General features: G+C 49.0%; 1 protein-coding gene across 4 annotated transcripts in view; it reads right to left on the reverse strand.

Annotated features, from left to right (window-relative positions):
• Positions 1-16,864, reverse strand: part of WHRN (whirlin) — a 112,040-nt gene that overhangs the window by 58,926 nt on the left and 36,250 nt on the right. For all 4 annotated transcript variants that reach the window (XM_074974038.1, XM_074974035.1, XM_074974034.1 and 1 more), the window contains one exon: positions 3,064-3,189. In XM_074974038.1, the coding sequence (XP_074830139.1) occupies positions 3,064-3,189 (126 nt within the window). The remainder of the gene's footprint in view (positions 1-3,063; positions 3,190-16,864) is intronic.

A 16,864-nucleotide genomic window follows, 5' to 3' on the forward strand; every position in this document is an offset into this window, starting at 1 on the left:
ATAGTATCATTTTAAGTGGATAATAACAAGACACAGACCCCTTTCTGTTCCTCCCGCCACCAAAGATTTCCAAATTTACAGCTTGCAGTGTACGGAAATCAGGGAGAAGGAACTATATACAAGGATGCAGACCCTGGTGTTCAGCAAAGCGTCTGGCTTCTGGCACACCCAAATCAGTTACAGGAAAACAGCACAGCGAGGAGCAAGGCATAAAGAATCAATAAGCAGAGATGTAATGTGAAGACAATCCTCGCGGCATGAAGCCTTGCATAGAAAACACCACCACCTCTTAAATCCTCACTGGCTAACGTGGAAGAAAATAACACAGGATTAGACAGTGCATTTTTATAGAAGTGTCTTCAATTATTTCCTTCCCTCCACTGCCTGGGAGATGAAATGATAGGTGGAGAGAGAATGCTGTGTATTGTAAATGGAAATAATCCGAGAGGGTGATAATAGAAGGCTGTATTCTTATATGGCTGCTATTATTTTTTCCTATACGTATTTCCCTTAGCCCAGATGTTCCATTAGCTGCTCTGGCCTTCTGGCTGAGCTAGGGAAAGTAGCAATTTTCTCTGGGTGGTGACGGGGGCTGGTTGGGGGAGCTTGGTGGAACATGGAGGCATCGATTATGAAAATAATCTCAGGGAATGGGCACCAGTTCCCCTCCCTCTCCTGCCATTAATCTTGCAGTGTTTACAAGGGGGAGCCTGACAGGTCGGTGCTGGGGACACATAGGTTTGATCTCACCTCAGCCCAGTGACTTGCGTTATGTCCGAAGGCAGCCCCTGGTGGCACGTCTGTTTTCTCTTTACTTTAGGGGGGGAAATGCAGCTGCTGTGCAATGGTAAATATGAGTGGGATAACAGTGCTGCCCTTCCATTTCGTCCGCTACGGAGCACTGTTCCCGCTGCCCCTCGTGTACATGAACTAGGGGAAGTGTCAATGTCTCCCAGGGGCCAGGGGTGAGGCTTTAACTCAAAGAACAGCTGTTTAAAAAGTTCTGGCATGTGGGCAGAGTGGTTCCAAAGGGAGAAGCCCACAATCCCAGAGGCCATGTGACAAGGGTGGTATAAACACTGAATAGAATGGAGATGGTCCAGCACGGGAGGTTTGTAGGGCCAGCTGGGAGTAGAAAGACTGAAGGAAGATTAGCTCTCAGTCTTTGTAAGGGATCTACCTGGCCCCCAACACTGCAGTATTGGAGTACCTCAATCTTTAATAGGTTTATCTGCACAATACCCTGTGAGGCAGGGCAGTGCTATCATCCCCATTGTACAGATGGGAAACTGAGGCACCAACAAGTTGAATGATTTGCCCAAGGTCACACAGGAAGCCTGTGGCAGAGCAGGAATGGAACCTGGATCACCCCAATCCTGGATGAGCCCCCTAACCCTTGGCCCATCCTTCCTGTCCAGCCTCCACTCTCAGGCAATTTAGCACACGCTGCGGTAGTGTCAGAAGGGCAGTACCGTGAGGATGTGGGATTAGCGCTCCACTGCAGAACGTTTAGCAGTGAGGTAGTGGGAGTCATTTTCCAGCCCATCACAGGGGCAGTGGGATCAAGGTGGATTACACCTTGATCCCTGATAATCCAGGCCTTTGTCTATGTCTTGAGGGAACATAAACAGCAGATTACAAGGAGTTTGTTACCCATCAGACCTACACTGAAGCAACAGATACAGTCTTATCAATAAATTTCCAAGGGAACCTCCCGCAACACCTTACCCTCAGTCGCTGCTGAATCGCTCTGAACCAGAGATGAGGAGCACGAAGTTGCGACCCTGAGGAGATGGGCCATTTACAGAAAAGCCAAACAGAACTGGGTTATTTTGAGCAGCACAGCCAGAAATTACAGCCCGTAAACCTGCTTCTGAAACACGCTCCCAATCAGAGGAGCTAAGGACTATTCCAGAGTCCAGTGGGTCTCTTTACAACTTTACAATTTTACTGCCTGATATCACATCATTTTCTACCGCATCTGCCCCCAAAGCCTGAGCCATCAGCTGAGCTCCTGCATTTCCCCTGCCGAGACCTCTCTCCTGGCTAATGACTGGGCTCAGGGAGTCCTTCGAACCAAGCAGAAAAAAGACCTTGCCTAATGCTACCTCAACAGTGACCGTGCACCAACCCCTGGGCATGAGGGCAACACAGCTGCAGAGAGAATGCCATGGGAGATGCTGTAGCAGATCCTCGGAGAGTCCTTGTATCGCTGAGAAAACCCTGAAGCAGGTGTTGGTCCTAACAGTAGGAATTGAATACGGAGATGCGGAAGTGGCCAGAAGCAGATGTAAGCCGCATCAATTTCGGCTGCCCGCAGACGCACGCCGGCTCTGCCCTGCATTTGCCACCTACGGTGCCGATCGTTAATGGAGATTACTCTTGCAAATGTCACTGAAGCGGAAGGAACCCAACACAGACATAGTGTCGTGCCAGCTGCTGCTACTGTGAACCCAGGCCCCCGAAACCCGGCATCACTGCAGCTAATGCAGACTCCCAAGGAAGTACCGAGAGGAAGAAGTTCAAAACTGCAGCTCCAAGCGGCTGGCAGTGGCAGGTTTCTTTGATCAGGCTGGAATGAGAAAGATGCACTGGGTGGGGGCATCAAAGCCAGTCACTTTAATAGGAAAAAGTTTCTTCTCTTGCAGCACGGGGAGGCGGGACAGTGAGACTTGCTTTTCCCTCCAGACGCCCAGCTTTGATTGCCGCCTAGGATTTCGACGCTGCCCAGCCCAGCTCCTGGTGGCGAGACTTCCATTCAGATTGGAAACAAGGTCACATGGGTCGCCACGTGGAGTACACTAGTGCTGAATGGCAGGTGCCGCCTGCTCCGGAGGGCTGCGTCCGTTGTGTACAGGGCGCCTAATGGGATGCTACAGGGGTCAGTGTTAGGATTGCTGAGGTGGACTCCGAGAGGCCCAGGGCAGCGGCTGGGTTACCGCGTCGGCAGCACGAGCCCTGAGACCCACATTGGTTTGAGCTCCTGCTCTGTAAATGCATTCCCAGCTCCCAGATGAGCCCCAAACCTACCCCCCCACACACACTTCCACGCTCGCATCTCACCTTCAGGCCGGTGCTCTCCGCTTCCGAGCCCTTATCCACGCCGGTGATGTAAATGCCCAGCGCGTATTCTGCTCCTCCTCGGATCATGAGGCCCAAGGACTTCCCTTCGTTCAGCACCAGGTTCACCTGCGGAGAGGGAGAGCTGGTATTTACGGAGCCCTGGAGACGTGCCCGATACTTTACGGGTGCAGGGAAGAGGCACTGCCCCTACCCCAAGTCTGGGACAACATGGTGTCCAACCGCTGGCCATCGAGGCTGGTCCTGGCTCGAGGGAGATGGTGTTTAGAAGACAGCGTGTACCTAGAATCGGAGAATCTGGCTGATTAAGAACTGAAAATGTGCTCCTTGTACAGGGTCTGAATCAGCCCCTTTGCTATGAGGAGGAGAGAGGGGGCAACGCCTCCCCAGCCCCTCCAGCCATCTCCCCTGCAGCCCCCGAATGGTTCTGGTGTGATGCGGGCGCAGTCTGAGCCGCGGCAGTCCCTTCCCTGCTACGGCAGCACTGCAGCGCCCCACCTGGCTGCCTGCTGCATTGCAAGGGAGGGGAGTGAGTCATTCCAGTGCAGGGGTGGCCAGCCTGGGGCTCCGGAGCCCCATGCGGCTCTTCAGACGTTAATATGCGGCTCCTTGTCTAGGCACCGACTCCGGGGCGGGAGTTACAGGCGCCAGCTTTCCAATGTGCCCGAGGGGTGCTCACTGCTTGACCCCTGGCCCTGCCACAGGCCCTGCCCCCACGCCACCCCTTCCTGCCCCTCCCCTGAGCTGGCCATGCCCTCGCTCCTTCCCTCCCTCCCAGAGCCTCCTGCATGCCACGAAACAGCTGATTGGTGGGACTGCTGGTGGGTGGTAGGCGCTGGGAGCGGCGGGGGGGGGGAAGCTGATGTGGGGGCTGCTGACGTATTACTGTGGCTCTTTGGCAAGGTACATTGGTAAATTCTGGCTCCTTCTCAGGCTCAGGTTGGTCAGCCCTATTCTAGTTGCTCCTTTTGCCGACTTTCCTGCCACGCTAGCGGAGACCCGGGGAGAGCAGGATGGTGAGGGACTGGCTCCAGGGCGAGGGAAATAGCTGAAGGATTGGTTGTGGGCCCTTGCCATGTTTGTGTGGGTGATTATGACAAACAAAAATAGCAAAAAGAAGAAAGGTCTCTCCAACCTGGAGCATGTGGTATCAAGTAGAGCCTGCCACATTGCAGCACTAACATGTGTCAGACCTGACTGCTCTGGATCTGAAAAGTCATTATGGAGTCCAGAGCATATTCCTCTGCTGGACCAAATCTTAACCCCAAATCTAGGGAGCAAAGCTGCATATCAGAACAAATCTGATTCCACTGAACATCGGTAAGGGAAACGGAGAGCTCTTGTTCCTGTTTCCTTCCAACATTGTCAGGACTAATTGCCAGTTTGCCTGAGGGCTGGCCAGTGGCTAGATAGTCAGCGTAACATTTTCAGAAAGCCCCAAGGATCTGTGGGGTCCAGTGCTCCAAAGATATCCACCCCAACCGGTGTTGCAAAGCATGTCTAAGTTGAAGTTATTGCCATTCCTTCTTTGGGACCGGTTGGAATTTCTCCCTCAGGAGAGGAAAAGGCACAAAGGAATCATTTTCAGTTATGTGCTCAAGATCCCCTTCGTAATCCAGCACAGAACAGGTCGATGGGCAATTAAAATGTTTGCATTACCCCAAACTGAAGGCTGAATGTAATAAAGGGTGACATTTAAACTTAGAAACAACCAGATATCCGGATTTCCTTGCGGCCACAACTGTGACTGATTTCTCCTCAGAGAAACAGGAGAAGTCTGAGTTTAGGACGGATGCTAGTGCAGAGGTGGGCAAACTACGGCCCACGGGCCGCATCCGGCCCATGGGACCATCCTGCCTGGCCCCTGAGCTCCGGCCGGGGAGGATAGCCCCCGGCCCCTCCCCTGCTGTCCCCCTTCCCCCGCAGCCTGAGCAAGCCGCGGGGTGGCCCGCCGCTCTTGCTGGGCAGTGCGACGGCATGGCTGGCTCCAGCATGGTAAGGGGGCGGAGAGTGGGGGGTCCCAGGGTGGCAGGCAGGGGACAGGGAGCAGGGGGTGGTTGGAAGGGTCAGGGTTCTGGGGGGGCAGTCAGGGGACAGGGAGCAGGGGGCAGTTGGATGGGGTGGAGGTTTTGGGGAGGGCGGTCAGGGGACGAGGAACGGGGGGTGGGGGGGTTGGATAGGGCGTGCGAGTCCCACGGGGGCCGGTCAGGGGTGTGGATAGGGGTTGGGGAAGTCAGGGGACAGGGAGAAGGGGGGGTTGGATAGGGGGTTGAGTCTCGGGGGGCAGTTAGGGGCGGGGGTCCCAGGAGGGGGCGGTCAGGGGACAAGGAGTGGGGGGGTTGGATGGGCCAGGGATTCTGAGGGGGGCAGTCAGGGGGCAGGAAGTGGGAGGGGACAGATAGAGGGCAGGGGCCAGGCTGTTTGGGGAGGCACAGCCTTCCCTACCCAGCCTTCCATATAGTTTTGCAACCCTGATGGGGCCCTTGGGCCAAAAAGTTTGCCCACCCCTGTGCTAGTGGGAGCGGGGCTACAATTTCTCTTCCATGCACAGCCAGGCTGGGGGCCCTGGGTGTCAGAGGGTCAGCCACGGTGTCAGTTGGCTCAAAATTGAGGCTAGATAGTAAAGGCCAAGACTGGGCAGACCACAGCCTTTGGATTGAAAACACAGCTTCATTTGGTCAAAGGATAATCTGGCAACAAGCCCACATGCCCCACAGCCTTTAAAAAGCTGTTCATTCTGGAAAAAAAAACAAACCACAGGGGGAATATGAACCGTCAAGGAGCTAAGAACAAATAGAAGTTTGAAGAGGACATTCATCTTTACTATACTAACTCAATCCCAAGCGATAGGAGGAGGGCCCGCTGTCTGTGTAAATCCAGAACCAGCTGTGTGATAAAAAGATTGAGATGCATTTTGCCTATTTCTTTTATGTTCCTAGGAAAGAGGACTCCCAAGTACCTGACTTGCACCTGCTGCCAGCAAAAAGTGTTACCCAAGAGGTGGCAACATGCACCCATCTAGAGATACTGAGCACCTCCGACATGTGCCAAGCCATCGATACCCTGTGATTTCCCCAACCAATTCAATAGTTTGTAGAATCTGTGGGGGATGGCCTGAAGGGGTTTGCTGATGAATGAAGGTAAATCAGCATAGAGGCATATTTTTGTCTCTCGGAGCTCTATTTTATCCACTAACACTCTAATTTTTATTGCCAGAGGCTCTTAGGCCAAATCAAACAGGAGTGGAAACAGCCCTGACTGCTACCCAAGAAGGGGAGACATAGTGATTGGTTAAGACACAAGAGGTAAGACTGGAGTACAAAAGTCTAACCCGGAGCAAATTACAGCAACAAGGGAAACAGAAGATAGTGCTGATTAGAAGCTATTTGCCGGTAAGTCTGTCTTTTTGTTCACTGTTTGTACAGCACCCAGCACAATGGGTTTAAAATCAAAGGCCACCAGGGCTCAAATCGAGCAGCTGTTATACTTTCCCAAACTTCCCCTGGAGAGACTGTCCACCCTTTGACAGCTCAGATCTAGGTCTTGCCGGACACACATCACTACGCACACAAAGGGGCACATGGCTGTGACTGTCCCTCCTAACGCAGCCCACAGAAGCAGAGAAGGAAGATGTGCAAATGGAGTGAGACACTGTTGGAGGAGTACCTGAAACAGGACTGCCTCTCTGCTACTCAGACACCTCAAGGAGCTGTTTTATATCCGGCATGCGCTTTTGCTGTACCACAGGCAGGGTACGATTTGCCCTGGTGAGGGTACAGGGGAGAGCAGAGCGAAAGCTAGCCCTGAAGAATCTAAAAAGCCCTGGACTTGCCAGGAGCTCTGCATGGGATGAGGATCAGTCCAGTCTGCATGGCCTGGGACCCAAGTTATGCAGAAAGGCAGAGGCAGGCTCTCTGGAGACCTCTGAGTAGATTTTCAAAATGGGGGAAAGCAGGATTTACATGGATACCTGCTCTACACTGGGAAAGAGTTCAGAACTTAGGGACCACGATGTAAACATTGGGGGGTTCGGAGTAAATAGGGAAAGAAATGCAGACGTGCTGCATCCAAAGGGTAACACCATCATGGAGGTAGCTCCTGAGAAAGTGACTCAAAGAAAGAGTGGGGAAGAGATCAAGAGATGGCGGCATGTGTTTTGTGGGGGAGGAGACTGAGGGATCAAGTAAACAAAAAAAGCAAAAACAGAGAGATGTAGGCCCTTGACTAGGACTCAGGAGATGTGGGTTCAATTCCCAGCTTTGCTACAAAAACCCTGGGCAAGTCATTTAATCTCTCGGTGCTTCAGTTCCTGACTTGTAAACCAAGGAGAGTGATTCTGACTTTTCTATTGCGTTTGGGCTCTTTGGATCAGGGCCTGTCTCTAACTATGTGTTTGTGCAACGCCTTAGGGCAAGGGAGAACCTCCTCGATTGGGGCTATCGAAATACAAATTCTTGACACACACCCAAGGCTGGTTCAAACAGCCTTTGTCTCCTCGTTCCAAAACCCCCACAACACCCTACTAACTAATAAATGATGGAGAATAACCACACTCAACATACAGCAGTATATCACCTCTCCTTCAAAGCTCTCACAGCACTTGACACTTATTAATTAACCCCCCTGTGAGGTAGGCAATGATTATTGTTACCCTCAGTGTATAAAGGGGGAAGCTGAGACACAAAGAAATAGTAAAAAGAAAAGGAGGACTTGTGGCACCTTAGAGACTAACAAATTTATTTGACCATAAGCTTTCGTGAGCTACAGCTCACTTAATCAGATGCATTCAGTGGAAAATACTTCAAGTTTGAAGTGAGCTGTAGCTCACGAAAGCTTATGGTCAAATAAATTTGTTAGTCTCTAAGGTTCCACAAGTCCTCCTTTTCTTTTTGCGAATACAGACTAACACGGCTGCTACTCTGAAAGAAATAGTGTAACTTGTCCAAGGTCACATACAGAGTCAGGAATAAAACTGGGAAGAGAACCCAAGAGTCCTAGCTCTCACATTTGCTTGTTCCAGATACGCTTTCTGAGCTGGAGCCTCAGCTGGCAGAAATCTGTGTAACTCCACTGACTTTGACGGAACTGGGCCAATTCACAACAGCAGAGGATCTGTCCCACTGCCCATGTTCTTATGTAAACATGAGATTACAAATGAGTGACATGTTTTTATACGGGTTATGAACTAGATTGAGAGTTCTCTCTCCCCTTTATGCCAGCACATAGCCTAGGAGTCAGACAGAAGCAGTAGCTACAAAGCTGCTCCAGGTGACCTCTTCTTCCAGAATGACACAATAAAGGAACAGCAGGATGAAAAGAGGTCCTCAGAAGGGTGGGGAAGGCCTTTGGATCAGAGCTCCCTGCAACATCCCAAGCCACTGTTAGTGAAACAAGTACTGATCTGCAAGGAGGGAGGGATATCTCAGTGGTTTGAGCATTAGCCTGCTAAACCACAGGTTGTGAGTTCAATCCTTAAGGGGGCCATTTAGGGATCTGGGGCAAAAATTGGGGATTGGTCCTGCTTTGAGCAGGGAGTTGGACTAGATGAGGTCCCTTCCAACCCTGAGATTCTATGAAAGCAAAGGCCATGGCTTCAAGGCAGAGATGAATTATGCAGTCAGTAATCTCTTCCTTTCTCCCATACAAATGTCTGTCCTGCATATTAGGGAGGGGAATTACAAAGCCTGCTCAGAAATACAGGGGGAGCCACCAGTCAATGTATTTCAAGCCCATCAGGCATTCTTATAGGGCCAGATTTTCACAAGACCTCTGAGCCAGATTTTCCAAAGGCTCAGTACCCACAGTTAGAGCCAGATTGTCCAAAGAGCCAGCATGTACCTGGTGTGCTGAGCTTTTAAAATCTGGCTCACAGGTGCTGTATTCCTTCTGGGCCCTGGTCTGGTTATGGTACTCTATTGTGTACACCCATGAGAGACATTGCCCAGGAGTTAACTCTGTGTTTGCTCAAGAACAAGCCAGGGCTTCAGGATGCCCCTGGACATGTGTGTGTTATCACTAATGAATAATACAAACACGGACTCCACCCTGCCCAGGGACAGCTGGCACACATGCCGCAACAGACAGGTGTTAATTACTTTCCACAGACATCTGGCAGCATCATTATCAGGCAAACGTAGGGCTGACATTTCCCCCCTGCCATAGGCTGACACGCTAGACCGTGGAGCTTTTACAGAGTTTACAGTTATACCCTATTTTCCCATAGCCTCTCAGATAGTCACCCTTAATTTTTCCCCTGAACATTCTGCTCTAAAAGTTTGTCTACATGGGGACAATCAGAAAAGTTAATCTGAATTAACTAAAGTGGTGAATTTAAAATGGATTAGTAAAGCCACATCAAACCCTTGTATGGATACCCTCATTCAGAATGAAAGTGGCCTTAAATCAGTTTAGTTTCCGGAGTGTTTTGTTCCCATATAGACAAGCCCTAAGGGTGGTAGGAAGATTGGGTTTAGTAGAAGACAGGAGGCCAGGTCCCCGCTCCAAAAGTTTGTTGACATAGATGTGTCAGTCAGGGGTGTGAGAAAACCACAGTCCCTACCCGACCTGGCTATGCTGGCAAACCCCCCAGTGTACATGCAGTTATAGTGATAAAAGAGTGTGTCAGTCAGCATAGCGTACGTCATTCTGGGAAGCAGCGTCACCATGTGGGCAGAAAAACTCCTTCCGACGGTATATGCAGTGTCTGCACTGGGGGCTATGCTGGCAAAGCATCTGTAAGGTAGACAAGGCCAGAGGACGGGAGAACAATGTGGAATTCTGGTCATTGTTTAGGTAGCACCAGTGTCCGCAGAGCGCTGGATACTTTCCAGACACCGTCCCTTCCCCTGAAAGCAAACAATCCAAGACAGAGGTTATAGAATCATAGAATATCAGGGTTGGAAGGGACCTCAGGAGGTCATCTAGTCCAACCCCCTGCTCAAAGCAGGACCAATCCCCAATTTTTGCCACACATCCCTAAATGGCCCCCTCAAGGATTAAACTCACAACCCTGGGTTTAGCAGGCCAATGATCAAACCACTGAGCTATCCCTCCCCCCTTCTGAACTCAGGAATGGCAGACAGATGTCAGGAGAGAATCGCTTCCTGTTCTGGGAGAATTTAAGATTTCAAACATTTTTCCCACCCCAAATCGGGATGAAAAGTCAAAATCTCGAAAATTTTTGGCAACTGACAAATTGGGGGAGGAAAAATTAGTTCAGGTCAAAGTGTTTTGTTTTGATAATTTCAAAATGTTTCCATTTCAACTTTTTTTCCTATTTTTAAATCTTTTTAGTCTAAATTTACTGAAATTTTAAAACACAATAGGCCGCGTGACCAGAAAAACCCAAACTCTCCAGTTCAAAAATGTCAAAATGGGGACATTTGACAATTTCAGAATGGTCTCCAAACAGTTTTTGAGTCAGGAGATTCCCTGTTTCAATTTAGATGAATTGGCATTTTTCAGCAATAAAACAGTTCATAAAAAAAAAAAAATTCCTGACCAGCTCTAGTCACGACCACCCTGTTCGGGGTGTCCTGGTATTGACCTAAGGCAGAAGAGGGAGGGGGAAGGCTTTGAACAGAGTTTCTCAAAACCTTCTTGTAGCATGGACCACATCATAATAGACTGGGCATCTTCTCCTCCTATTTGTGATGGCATGGACCACCTTCCCCCACCTACACATTCATGACCACAGAGCACCACCTTCTCCCATCTGCAACAACAGAACATCCCTGGGGCAACTATTTACATGGGAAAGAAACGTTAGGAAAGTAGTTCATGCATTTCCAAGGGTTTCCAGTGCAATCTGGCAGCTGGAAAGGAAAGGAAGACCCAGTGTAGTAAAGTCTCCTCAACTCCATGCATTTACCATCTTGGAAGGGCTCCTTCCAGGCCTTCTTTGCCTGTAATCTTAGCCCCAGCCCTCTCGGCTGGACAAGGCTACTCACTCCCAGCAAACTCTGCTCTCGCTGAGCATCCCCCCAGCACTTTATAGGGAAGCAGGTGTTCCCTGTTCAGCCGTACCACCTTAGTGATCAGAGTTGGCTGGCCCCAGGACTCTAGCCCTTAAGGGGCAAACCGCCCTGGTACAGGGCCAGATTTGCAAGATGGCTAAGCCCACTGGGCGCTGAGCTCTTGTGAAGATTTGGCCTGCCGTGACCAGATAGCTCATAGAGGAGCACCAGCAAGGGCTCTGTAGACATCGGTGGCCATGGGAATCTTGAGAAATGCTACACTGTGACAGGCAAACTAAGGGCCTGATCCGCAGCTTGCCGAGGACAATGAGAGTCTGTCCATTGACTTTAGTGGGCTTTGGATCAGGCCCTAAGTGATCGAGGGGAGGATTAGGTGCTTGTCTTTTTAGTTACATATTTGTTTGCTAAAGTTACATAATCAAATTCCCCACCTCTCGCTCTCCAGTCCAACCCACATTTTTCCTCCCACTCACCAATGGCAATTCAGCTCCAGGGTCTTTAGGACCCTCCCTCTGCCTAAAGGGGTGGCTCACTCCTAAGATAAATCAATGAAGGCTGGGATTTTCTAAAAAGCCTAAGGGAGTTAGGAACCCAAGTGATTCCAGTCTATATATGTTCTTATACCACGCTCATCACCATAGTGTTTGAGCCCCCAGCTCCCACAGGCTCTTTTGAAAATCCCAGCCCAAGGAGATAAGACAAGGACTTAGTTAATAAATCCTTAGATACAAGAAACTAGCTAAGAAAAGGCAATAGATGTATTTACAAGGTTAAAGCAGGTAAACAGATGCACACAAATTAGTTACCCTCTTAAGTTCCAAAAAGTAACAGAAGCTGCTGTAATGTGTCAGCTCTATATGTCCTGTAGGGCTAACTCAGGCTAAGCCGCTTGGGGATCCCTTGCTTATGCTTAGAAATATTGCCCTCTCCAAATTCCAAGTGGCACAGCAATCCAGTACCGTCTGGGAGTTTTATTCCCTTCCCCTAGAGTTGAAGCGGTGATGGGACAAGCATTTGTGCATGTGCCTTCTTTATGGGTGTGAGGAAAACAATCAACAAAGTATTTTGTCCCCTGATGTTCCACAATGGTTTGCCTGGTGTCTGTAGGCCTTCTTTTGTTGGGCAGGAGATGACACCTCTTGTGGTAAATTAGTATTTCACATTTGGTAATGCTTCTCCCCTGACTGTGTGAATTTCCAGTTTCATAGCAAAGACTTTTATAGTTACAAAGCAAATACTTAAATCTTGCTTTATAACATGGGATGCAGATATTATGCGTGAGATTATGAAATGCTTGTGAGTTGCTGCCTGCATTAAAGTCCAACCACTAAACACACTCTTATAAACTTAACAGCTGTTTTAACCACGCTAACACACAGGTGAGCCAGATGTTTCCAGCTGTGCATTAGTCAGTGTTCGGTGAGGCCTAGGGGCCTTGGCATGAGCTGGCCCCTGGTCTGCCAGCGTCACCGTGAACTGTCAATTGGTGTCTTAGCAGCAGGGCAAAATTCCAATTCCAAATTCATTGCATTTTATGAGCTGGATCCAAAGGCAGTTCTCCTTTTTATAACCTGATTTTATAGCTACTTTGCAGGCCTGCTAATGTCCCATTGTCACCCATTCAAGTTTTTATGGGACGGCCAGCAGCCAATCGGATAATGACTCGGTGCATATTAATGGACTCTGCAGAGACTGCTCCATATCCACCCCAGCCTTGTAGTTCCTCACCTGTTGTTCCCTTTTATTACTGCTGGCTTGTAGAAAGAGAGGGGAGAAGGCTGCTAAGCTGACTTCACACTCTAATATGGACATCATTAGCCTTATCAGGGTGGATGAGAAAGAATGAGAGGAAGGCTTCCTAGCCACTGCAGCCAATTCATTCATGCTGACTGCGTTCCTTGGAATGGCTACAGCTGTGAAGGCTAGATAGTCATACATACAAGAAACTAGCTAGCTAGGGCCTCTTCTTATCCATGCCTCCAAAATGTTTACATTAATTGGTTTTTAACCCCTTCATTGCTTTTAGGGGCACAAGGTTCTGAAATCAATTATAGGGTTACATAGTCATGAAAGACTTGTATCAGGCCCTCTGCTCTCCATGCTAGACACTAGAGCTGGACAACAATTTGCAACCAAAATTTTTTCTTGTCAAAAATGGGATTTTGGCTTGGTGGAAAAAATGCTGTTTGGGACCAAAAACTAATTTTTGATGGGAGATTTTTTTTTCTGTTTAGCTTGTTTTGAATTGAATTTCGTTGGGTGTTGTTTGCAAAACTGAAAAATATCTGATTTTTTCCCCATCCTTTTCCTTCTTTCCCCTTTATTTATTTATTGGCCAGTGATTTCAATAAAACTAATTCTATTTAGAGTTCCCTTTCCCACACACCTTTTTCCTCTCTCTTTTCTTTCGTCTTATTCCTCACTAACTTTTCAAATCTCTTCCAACTTTGGAAGAGTCACAGAGTTGGAAAACGAAAAACAAAAACTAACTCGGCATTGTTACAGATGAGTCAATTCCATACTGTTCTATAGATGTTCTTATATAGCGTTCATCCCAGAGTATCCGAGTGCTTTCCAACAGTCCACTAAGCAACAAGACTAACATCTGCTATGTGCTTATTTGCTCACCCTCTCCCCTGGGGGAGAAGTGGATCCAGTGGAGTTTCTTTTTTTGGTGGAGTTAATTTTTTAAATTTGTTTTAAACATGCACTAAGACAACGCCCCCCTTTCCCAGAAGATCCAGAGTGCTCCAAGAGCTAGAACAATGCAGCCCAGAGTGAAACAATGGTGCAGGAAAAAGAATAGCCTCATAACAATACCAGCAAACAACTGAAGGTGGTGACAAATCTCCATGGTCTGTGACTGGTGGGTACCTCCCAGCTAGTCGCACATTGATAGGAAACCTTGGGTGCCTGTAGTACCTGCTGCCATTTTGATAGGGTGCTGGATTTTTTGGCGGGGGGAAGGGGTTGTTTTTAATATACATGCTGCTATGCATTTAGAGAAGACAAGGTCAAAGAAAGGTTCATGTAATCAACCACACATTTCGTGTGCTTAAAGTTCGGCACCTGCTTGAGTACCTTGCTGAATTGGTGCCTTAAGGATCAATGAGTGAAAATAACTAAACTCAAGCCACTGGCAACTAAAGAGTAAAAAGCCCCCCACTACATCATGAGCCTGAACTACTGGGTAAAAAACCCAAGCACTGCTTAAAAATACACAGCTGCTGGCAGCCACAGAACACTGGGATGGCAAGAACTTAATTGCATTTCTTAATCAGCTAATACCGAAGGCTCTCAGATAAACACTGAAGAAGACCCAATTTATATTAAGCTGCAGGCTGCCAAGGAGAACATCAACTGGCAGCAAGGGACAAAAGAAAACAATCACATTTAGAGGGCCTGACTTCTTGACAAAAGGCAGATCCATGCTGTAGCCAAGAAATGAAAAGGAATTGAGTGTATAAAGGAGGAGATCTATTTCTTTTCTGATTTGGGGTCAGTAGCCAGGCAGAAAGGAGGAGGGCCGAGAGTACACTCCAGGACCTGAACATGGAGACAGGCTTATTACACTTTAGTACTTATTGTACTAAATGAAGAATGAAATACTGGGATAAAAGCTACTGGCTTTGAGATAAGAAGTCAGAAGCTTTGCCAGAAAAGGTGCAGATTTTATGCAGGAACCTCTCACTTCTTAGAGCTTGATCCTTCACCATTGAAATAAATGGGACTTTTGCCACTGAGTTATATGGGAGCTGGATCAGACCCCTTAAGGAGCAAAAAAGGTTAAGGTTCTTCACAGACGGCCCAGTCTGTCGATCACCTGCCTTCCATAGGTCCTTGAACTGGGGGTGCTGCCACACCCACCGGCTTTAAGTGCTTTTCATCATATAAAGGGTTTATAGTTTGGTTCAATGGCTCTCAGCACCCCCACTGTACAAATTGTTCCAGCATTCCTTCTGCTTTCTTCAGATTCTGGACTGCTTCAGGAGCCAAAACAGCTCTGCATAAATTAGAGCAGCTCCAGGGGTGCTCTAATTTATAGCAGCCTTCCTGGGCATGCCCTGCAGTTTGAAGTAGTACAAAAGTCTCCATAGTCATGAGTGCTACAGACACTCCCCTGTCTCACTCCCACCCCCAGCACATCCTCTGAACTGCAGCTAGCCAGGGCCCCTTTGCAACATGCTGTCGGCCCCTGTGCACTGCTGGAATGGCATACAGCGGGCAGGGAACAAAAATCTGTCCCTGAATTATTTGCATCAGCTTTCATTTTAGTTCCACTCACACAATTTGGGGCAGTTGGGCAGAATTGGTTTGATCTATCTTCAGGTTTTATAATAGCCACCCGAGGAGCTGAGTGTATTCCATGTAAAATTAACAGAAATAACAGAGGCCCTAGTGAGTGGAATTCATGGAGTCTCTGGCACTTTTCCCTTATGGAGGTCTAAACGCTTGTTGGGGTAGGTTTTAAGATTTTTATTAATTTCCTCTTCTTGGTTGGGATAGGAGGAGGTGTCAGTGTTGTGTCACTCTTAGGGTGGAAAGGTGTGTCAGATGTGTTGTCGGTAACCATCAGAGAAGTTTAAACTCTGTACCCTGTACACTATCAAATACAAAACACTTCCACTAAGCTAAATAGAGCGGGTCAAAGATTTATTAACATTTTCATCCAGATTTTGACACAAAAGGAAATAGTTTGATGAAATTTATGCTACATCCTTCCCCCCCGCCCATTTTCCAGCCAGCTCTGCGGCTAACTATTAAGTTAGTTCAGGGCTTACACAGCTGCCATTTAAAGTGGGGGGCACAGATTTACCTCTGCCTGACCCTCCTCTTCCCCTTTCTGGTGCCCCCGCATCAGCAGCCTGAACCCCCCCAAGCTGATGAGCCCTAACACCCACCCCCTCCAAATCTGAGCGAGTGGCGTTGTGACCACGCGCATAAGGTTGCAGCATTTGGCCCAGCAAAATGCTCTGGTCCCCCAGCTCGGAGGGCTATGGCTCTGAGTGACAAACTACATTATGGCTTGATATTACAGGGACACAGAATCGTTTTGAATTGTACAATCATCATTGCAACAAAACAGACAGATGCAGGCGCCTAACAGGCCCTTAACGGTACATGCATGAGAAGCCCCCATTGAGTTCAGTGGGGCTACTCCCATGTGTAAAAGTAAGTATATCTAAGGCTATGTCTGCACAACAGTTTATGGTGGCATAATTTGTGTCGCCTGGGGCGTGAATAAGCCACCCCCGAGTGACATATGCTACACCGGCGTAAGCACCAGTGGGGACAGCACCATGAGGCCAAGAGAGCTTCTCCTGCGGACACTGCTACCGCCTCTCACAGAGGTGGTTTTATTATGCCGCCGGGAGAGCTCTCTCCCATCAGCATAGGGCAGGGGTGGGCAAGATTTTGGCCTGAGGGGCACATCAGGGAATAGAAATGACATGGCAGGCCATGAATCCTGACAAATTTGGGGTTGGGGTGCGGGAGGGGGTATGGGCTCTGGTTGGGGGTGCGGGCTGGGGATGAGGAGTTTGGGGTGTAGGAGGGTGCTCTGTGCTGGGACCGAGTTTGGAGGGCGGGAAGGGGATCAGGGCTGGGGCAAGGGTGCGGGCTCTGGGGTGGGGCTGGGGGTGAGAGGTTTGGGGTGCAGGAGGGTGCTCCATGCTGGGATCGAGGGGTTTGGAGAGCGGGAGGGGAAATCAGGGCTGGGGCAGGGGGTTGGGGCATGGGGAGAGGCTCAGGGGTGCAGGCTCCGAGTGGCGCTTACCTCAAGCGGCTCCCAGAATCAGTGGCATGTC

Source organism: Natator depressus, chromosome 16 (genome assembly GCF_965152275.1).
Source record: "Natator depressus isolate rNatDep1 chromosome 16, rNatDep2.hap1, whole genome shotgun sequence".
NCBI classification, from domain to species: domain Eukaryota; kingdom Metazoa; phylum Chordata; order Testudines; family Cheloniidae; genus Natator; species Natator depressus.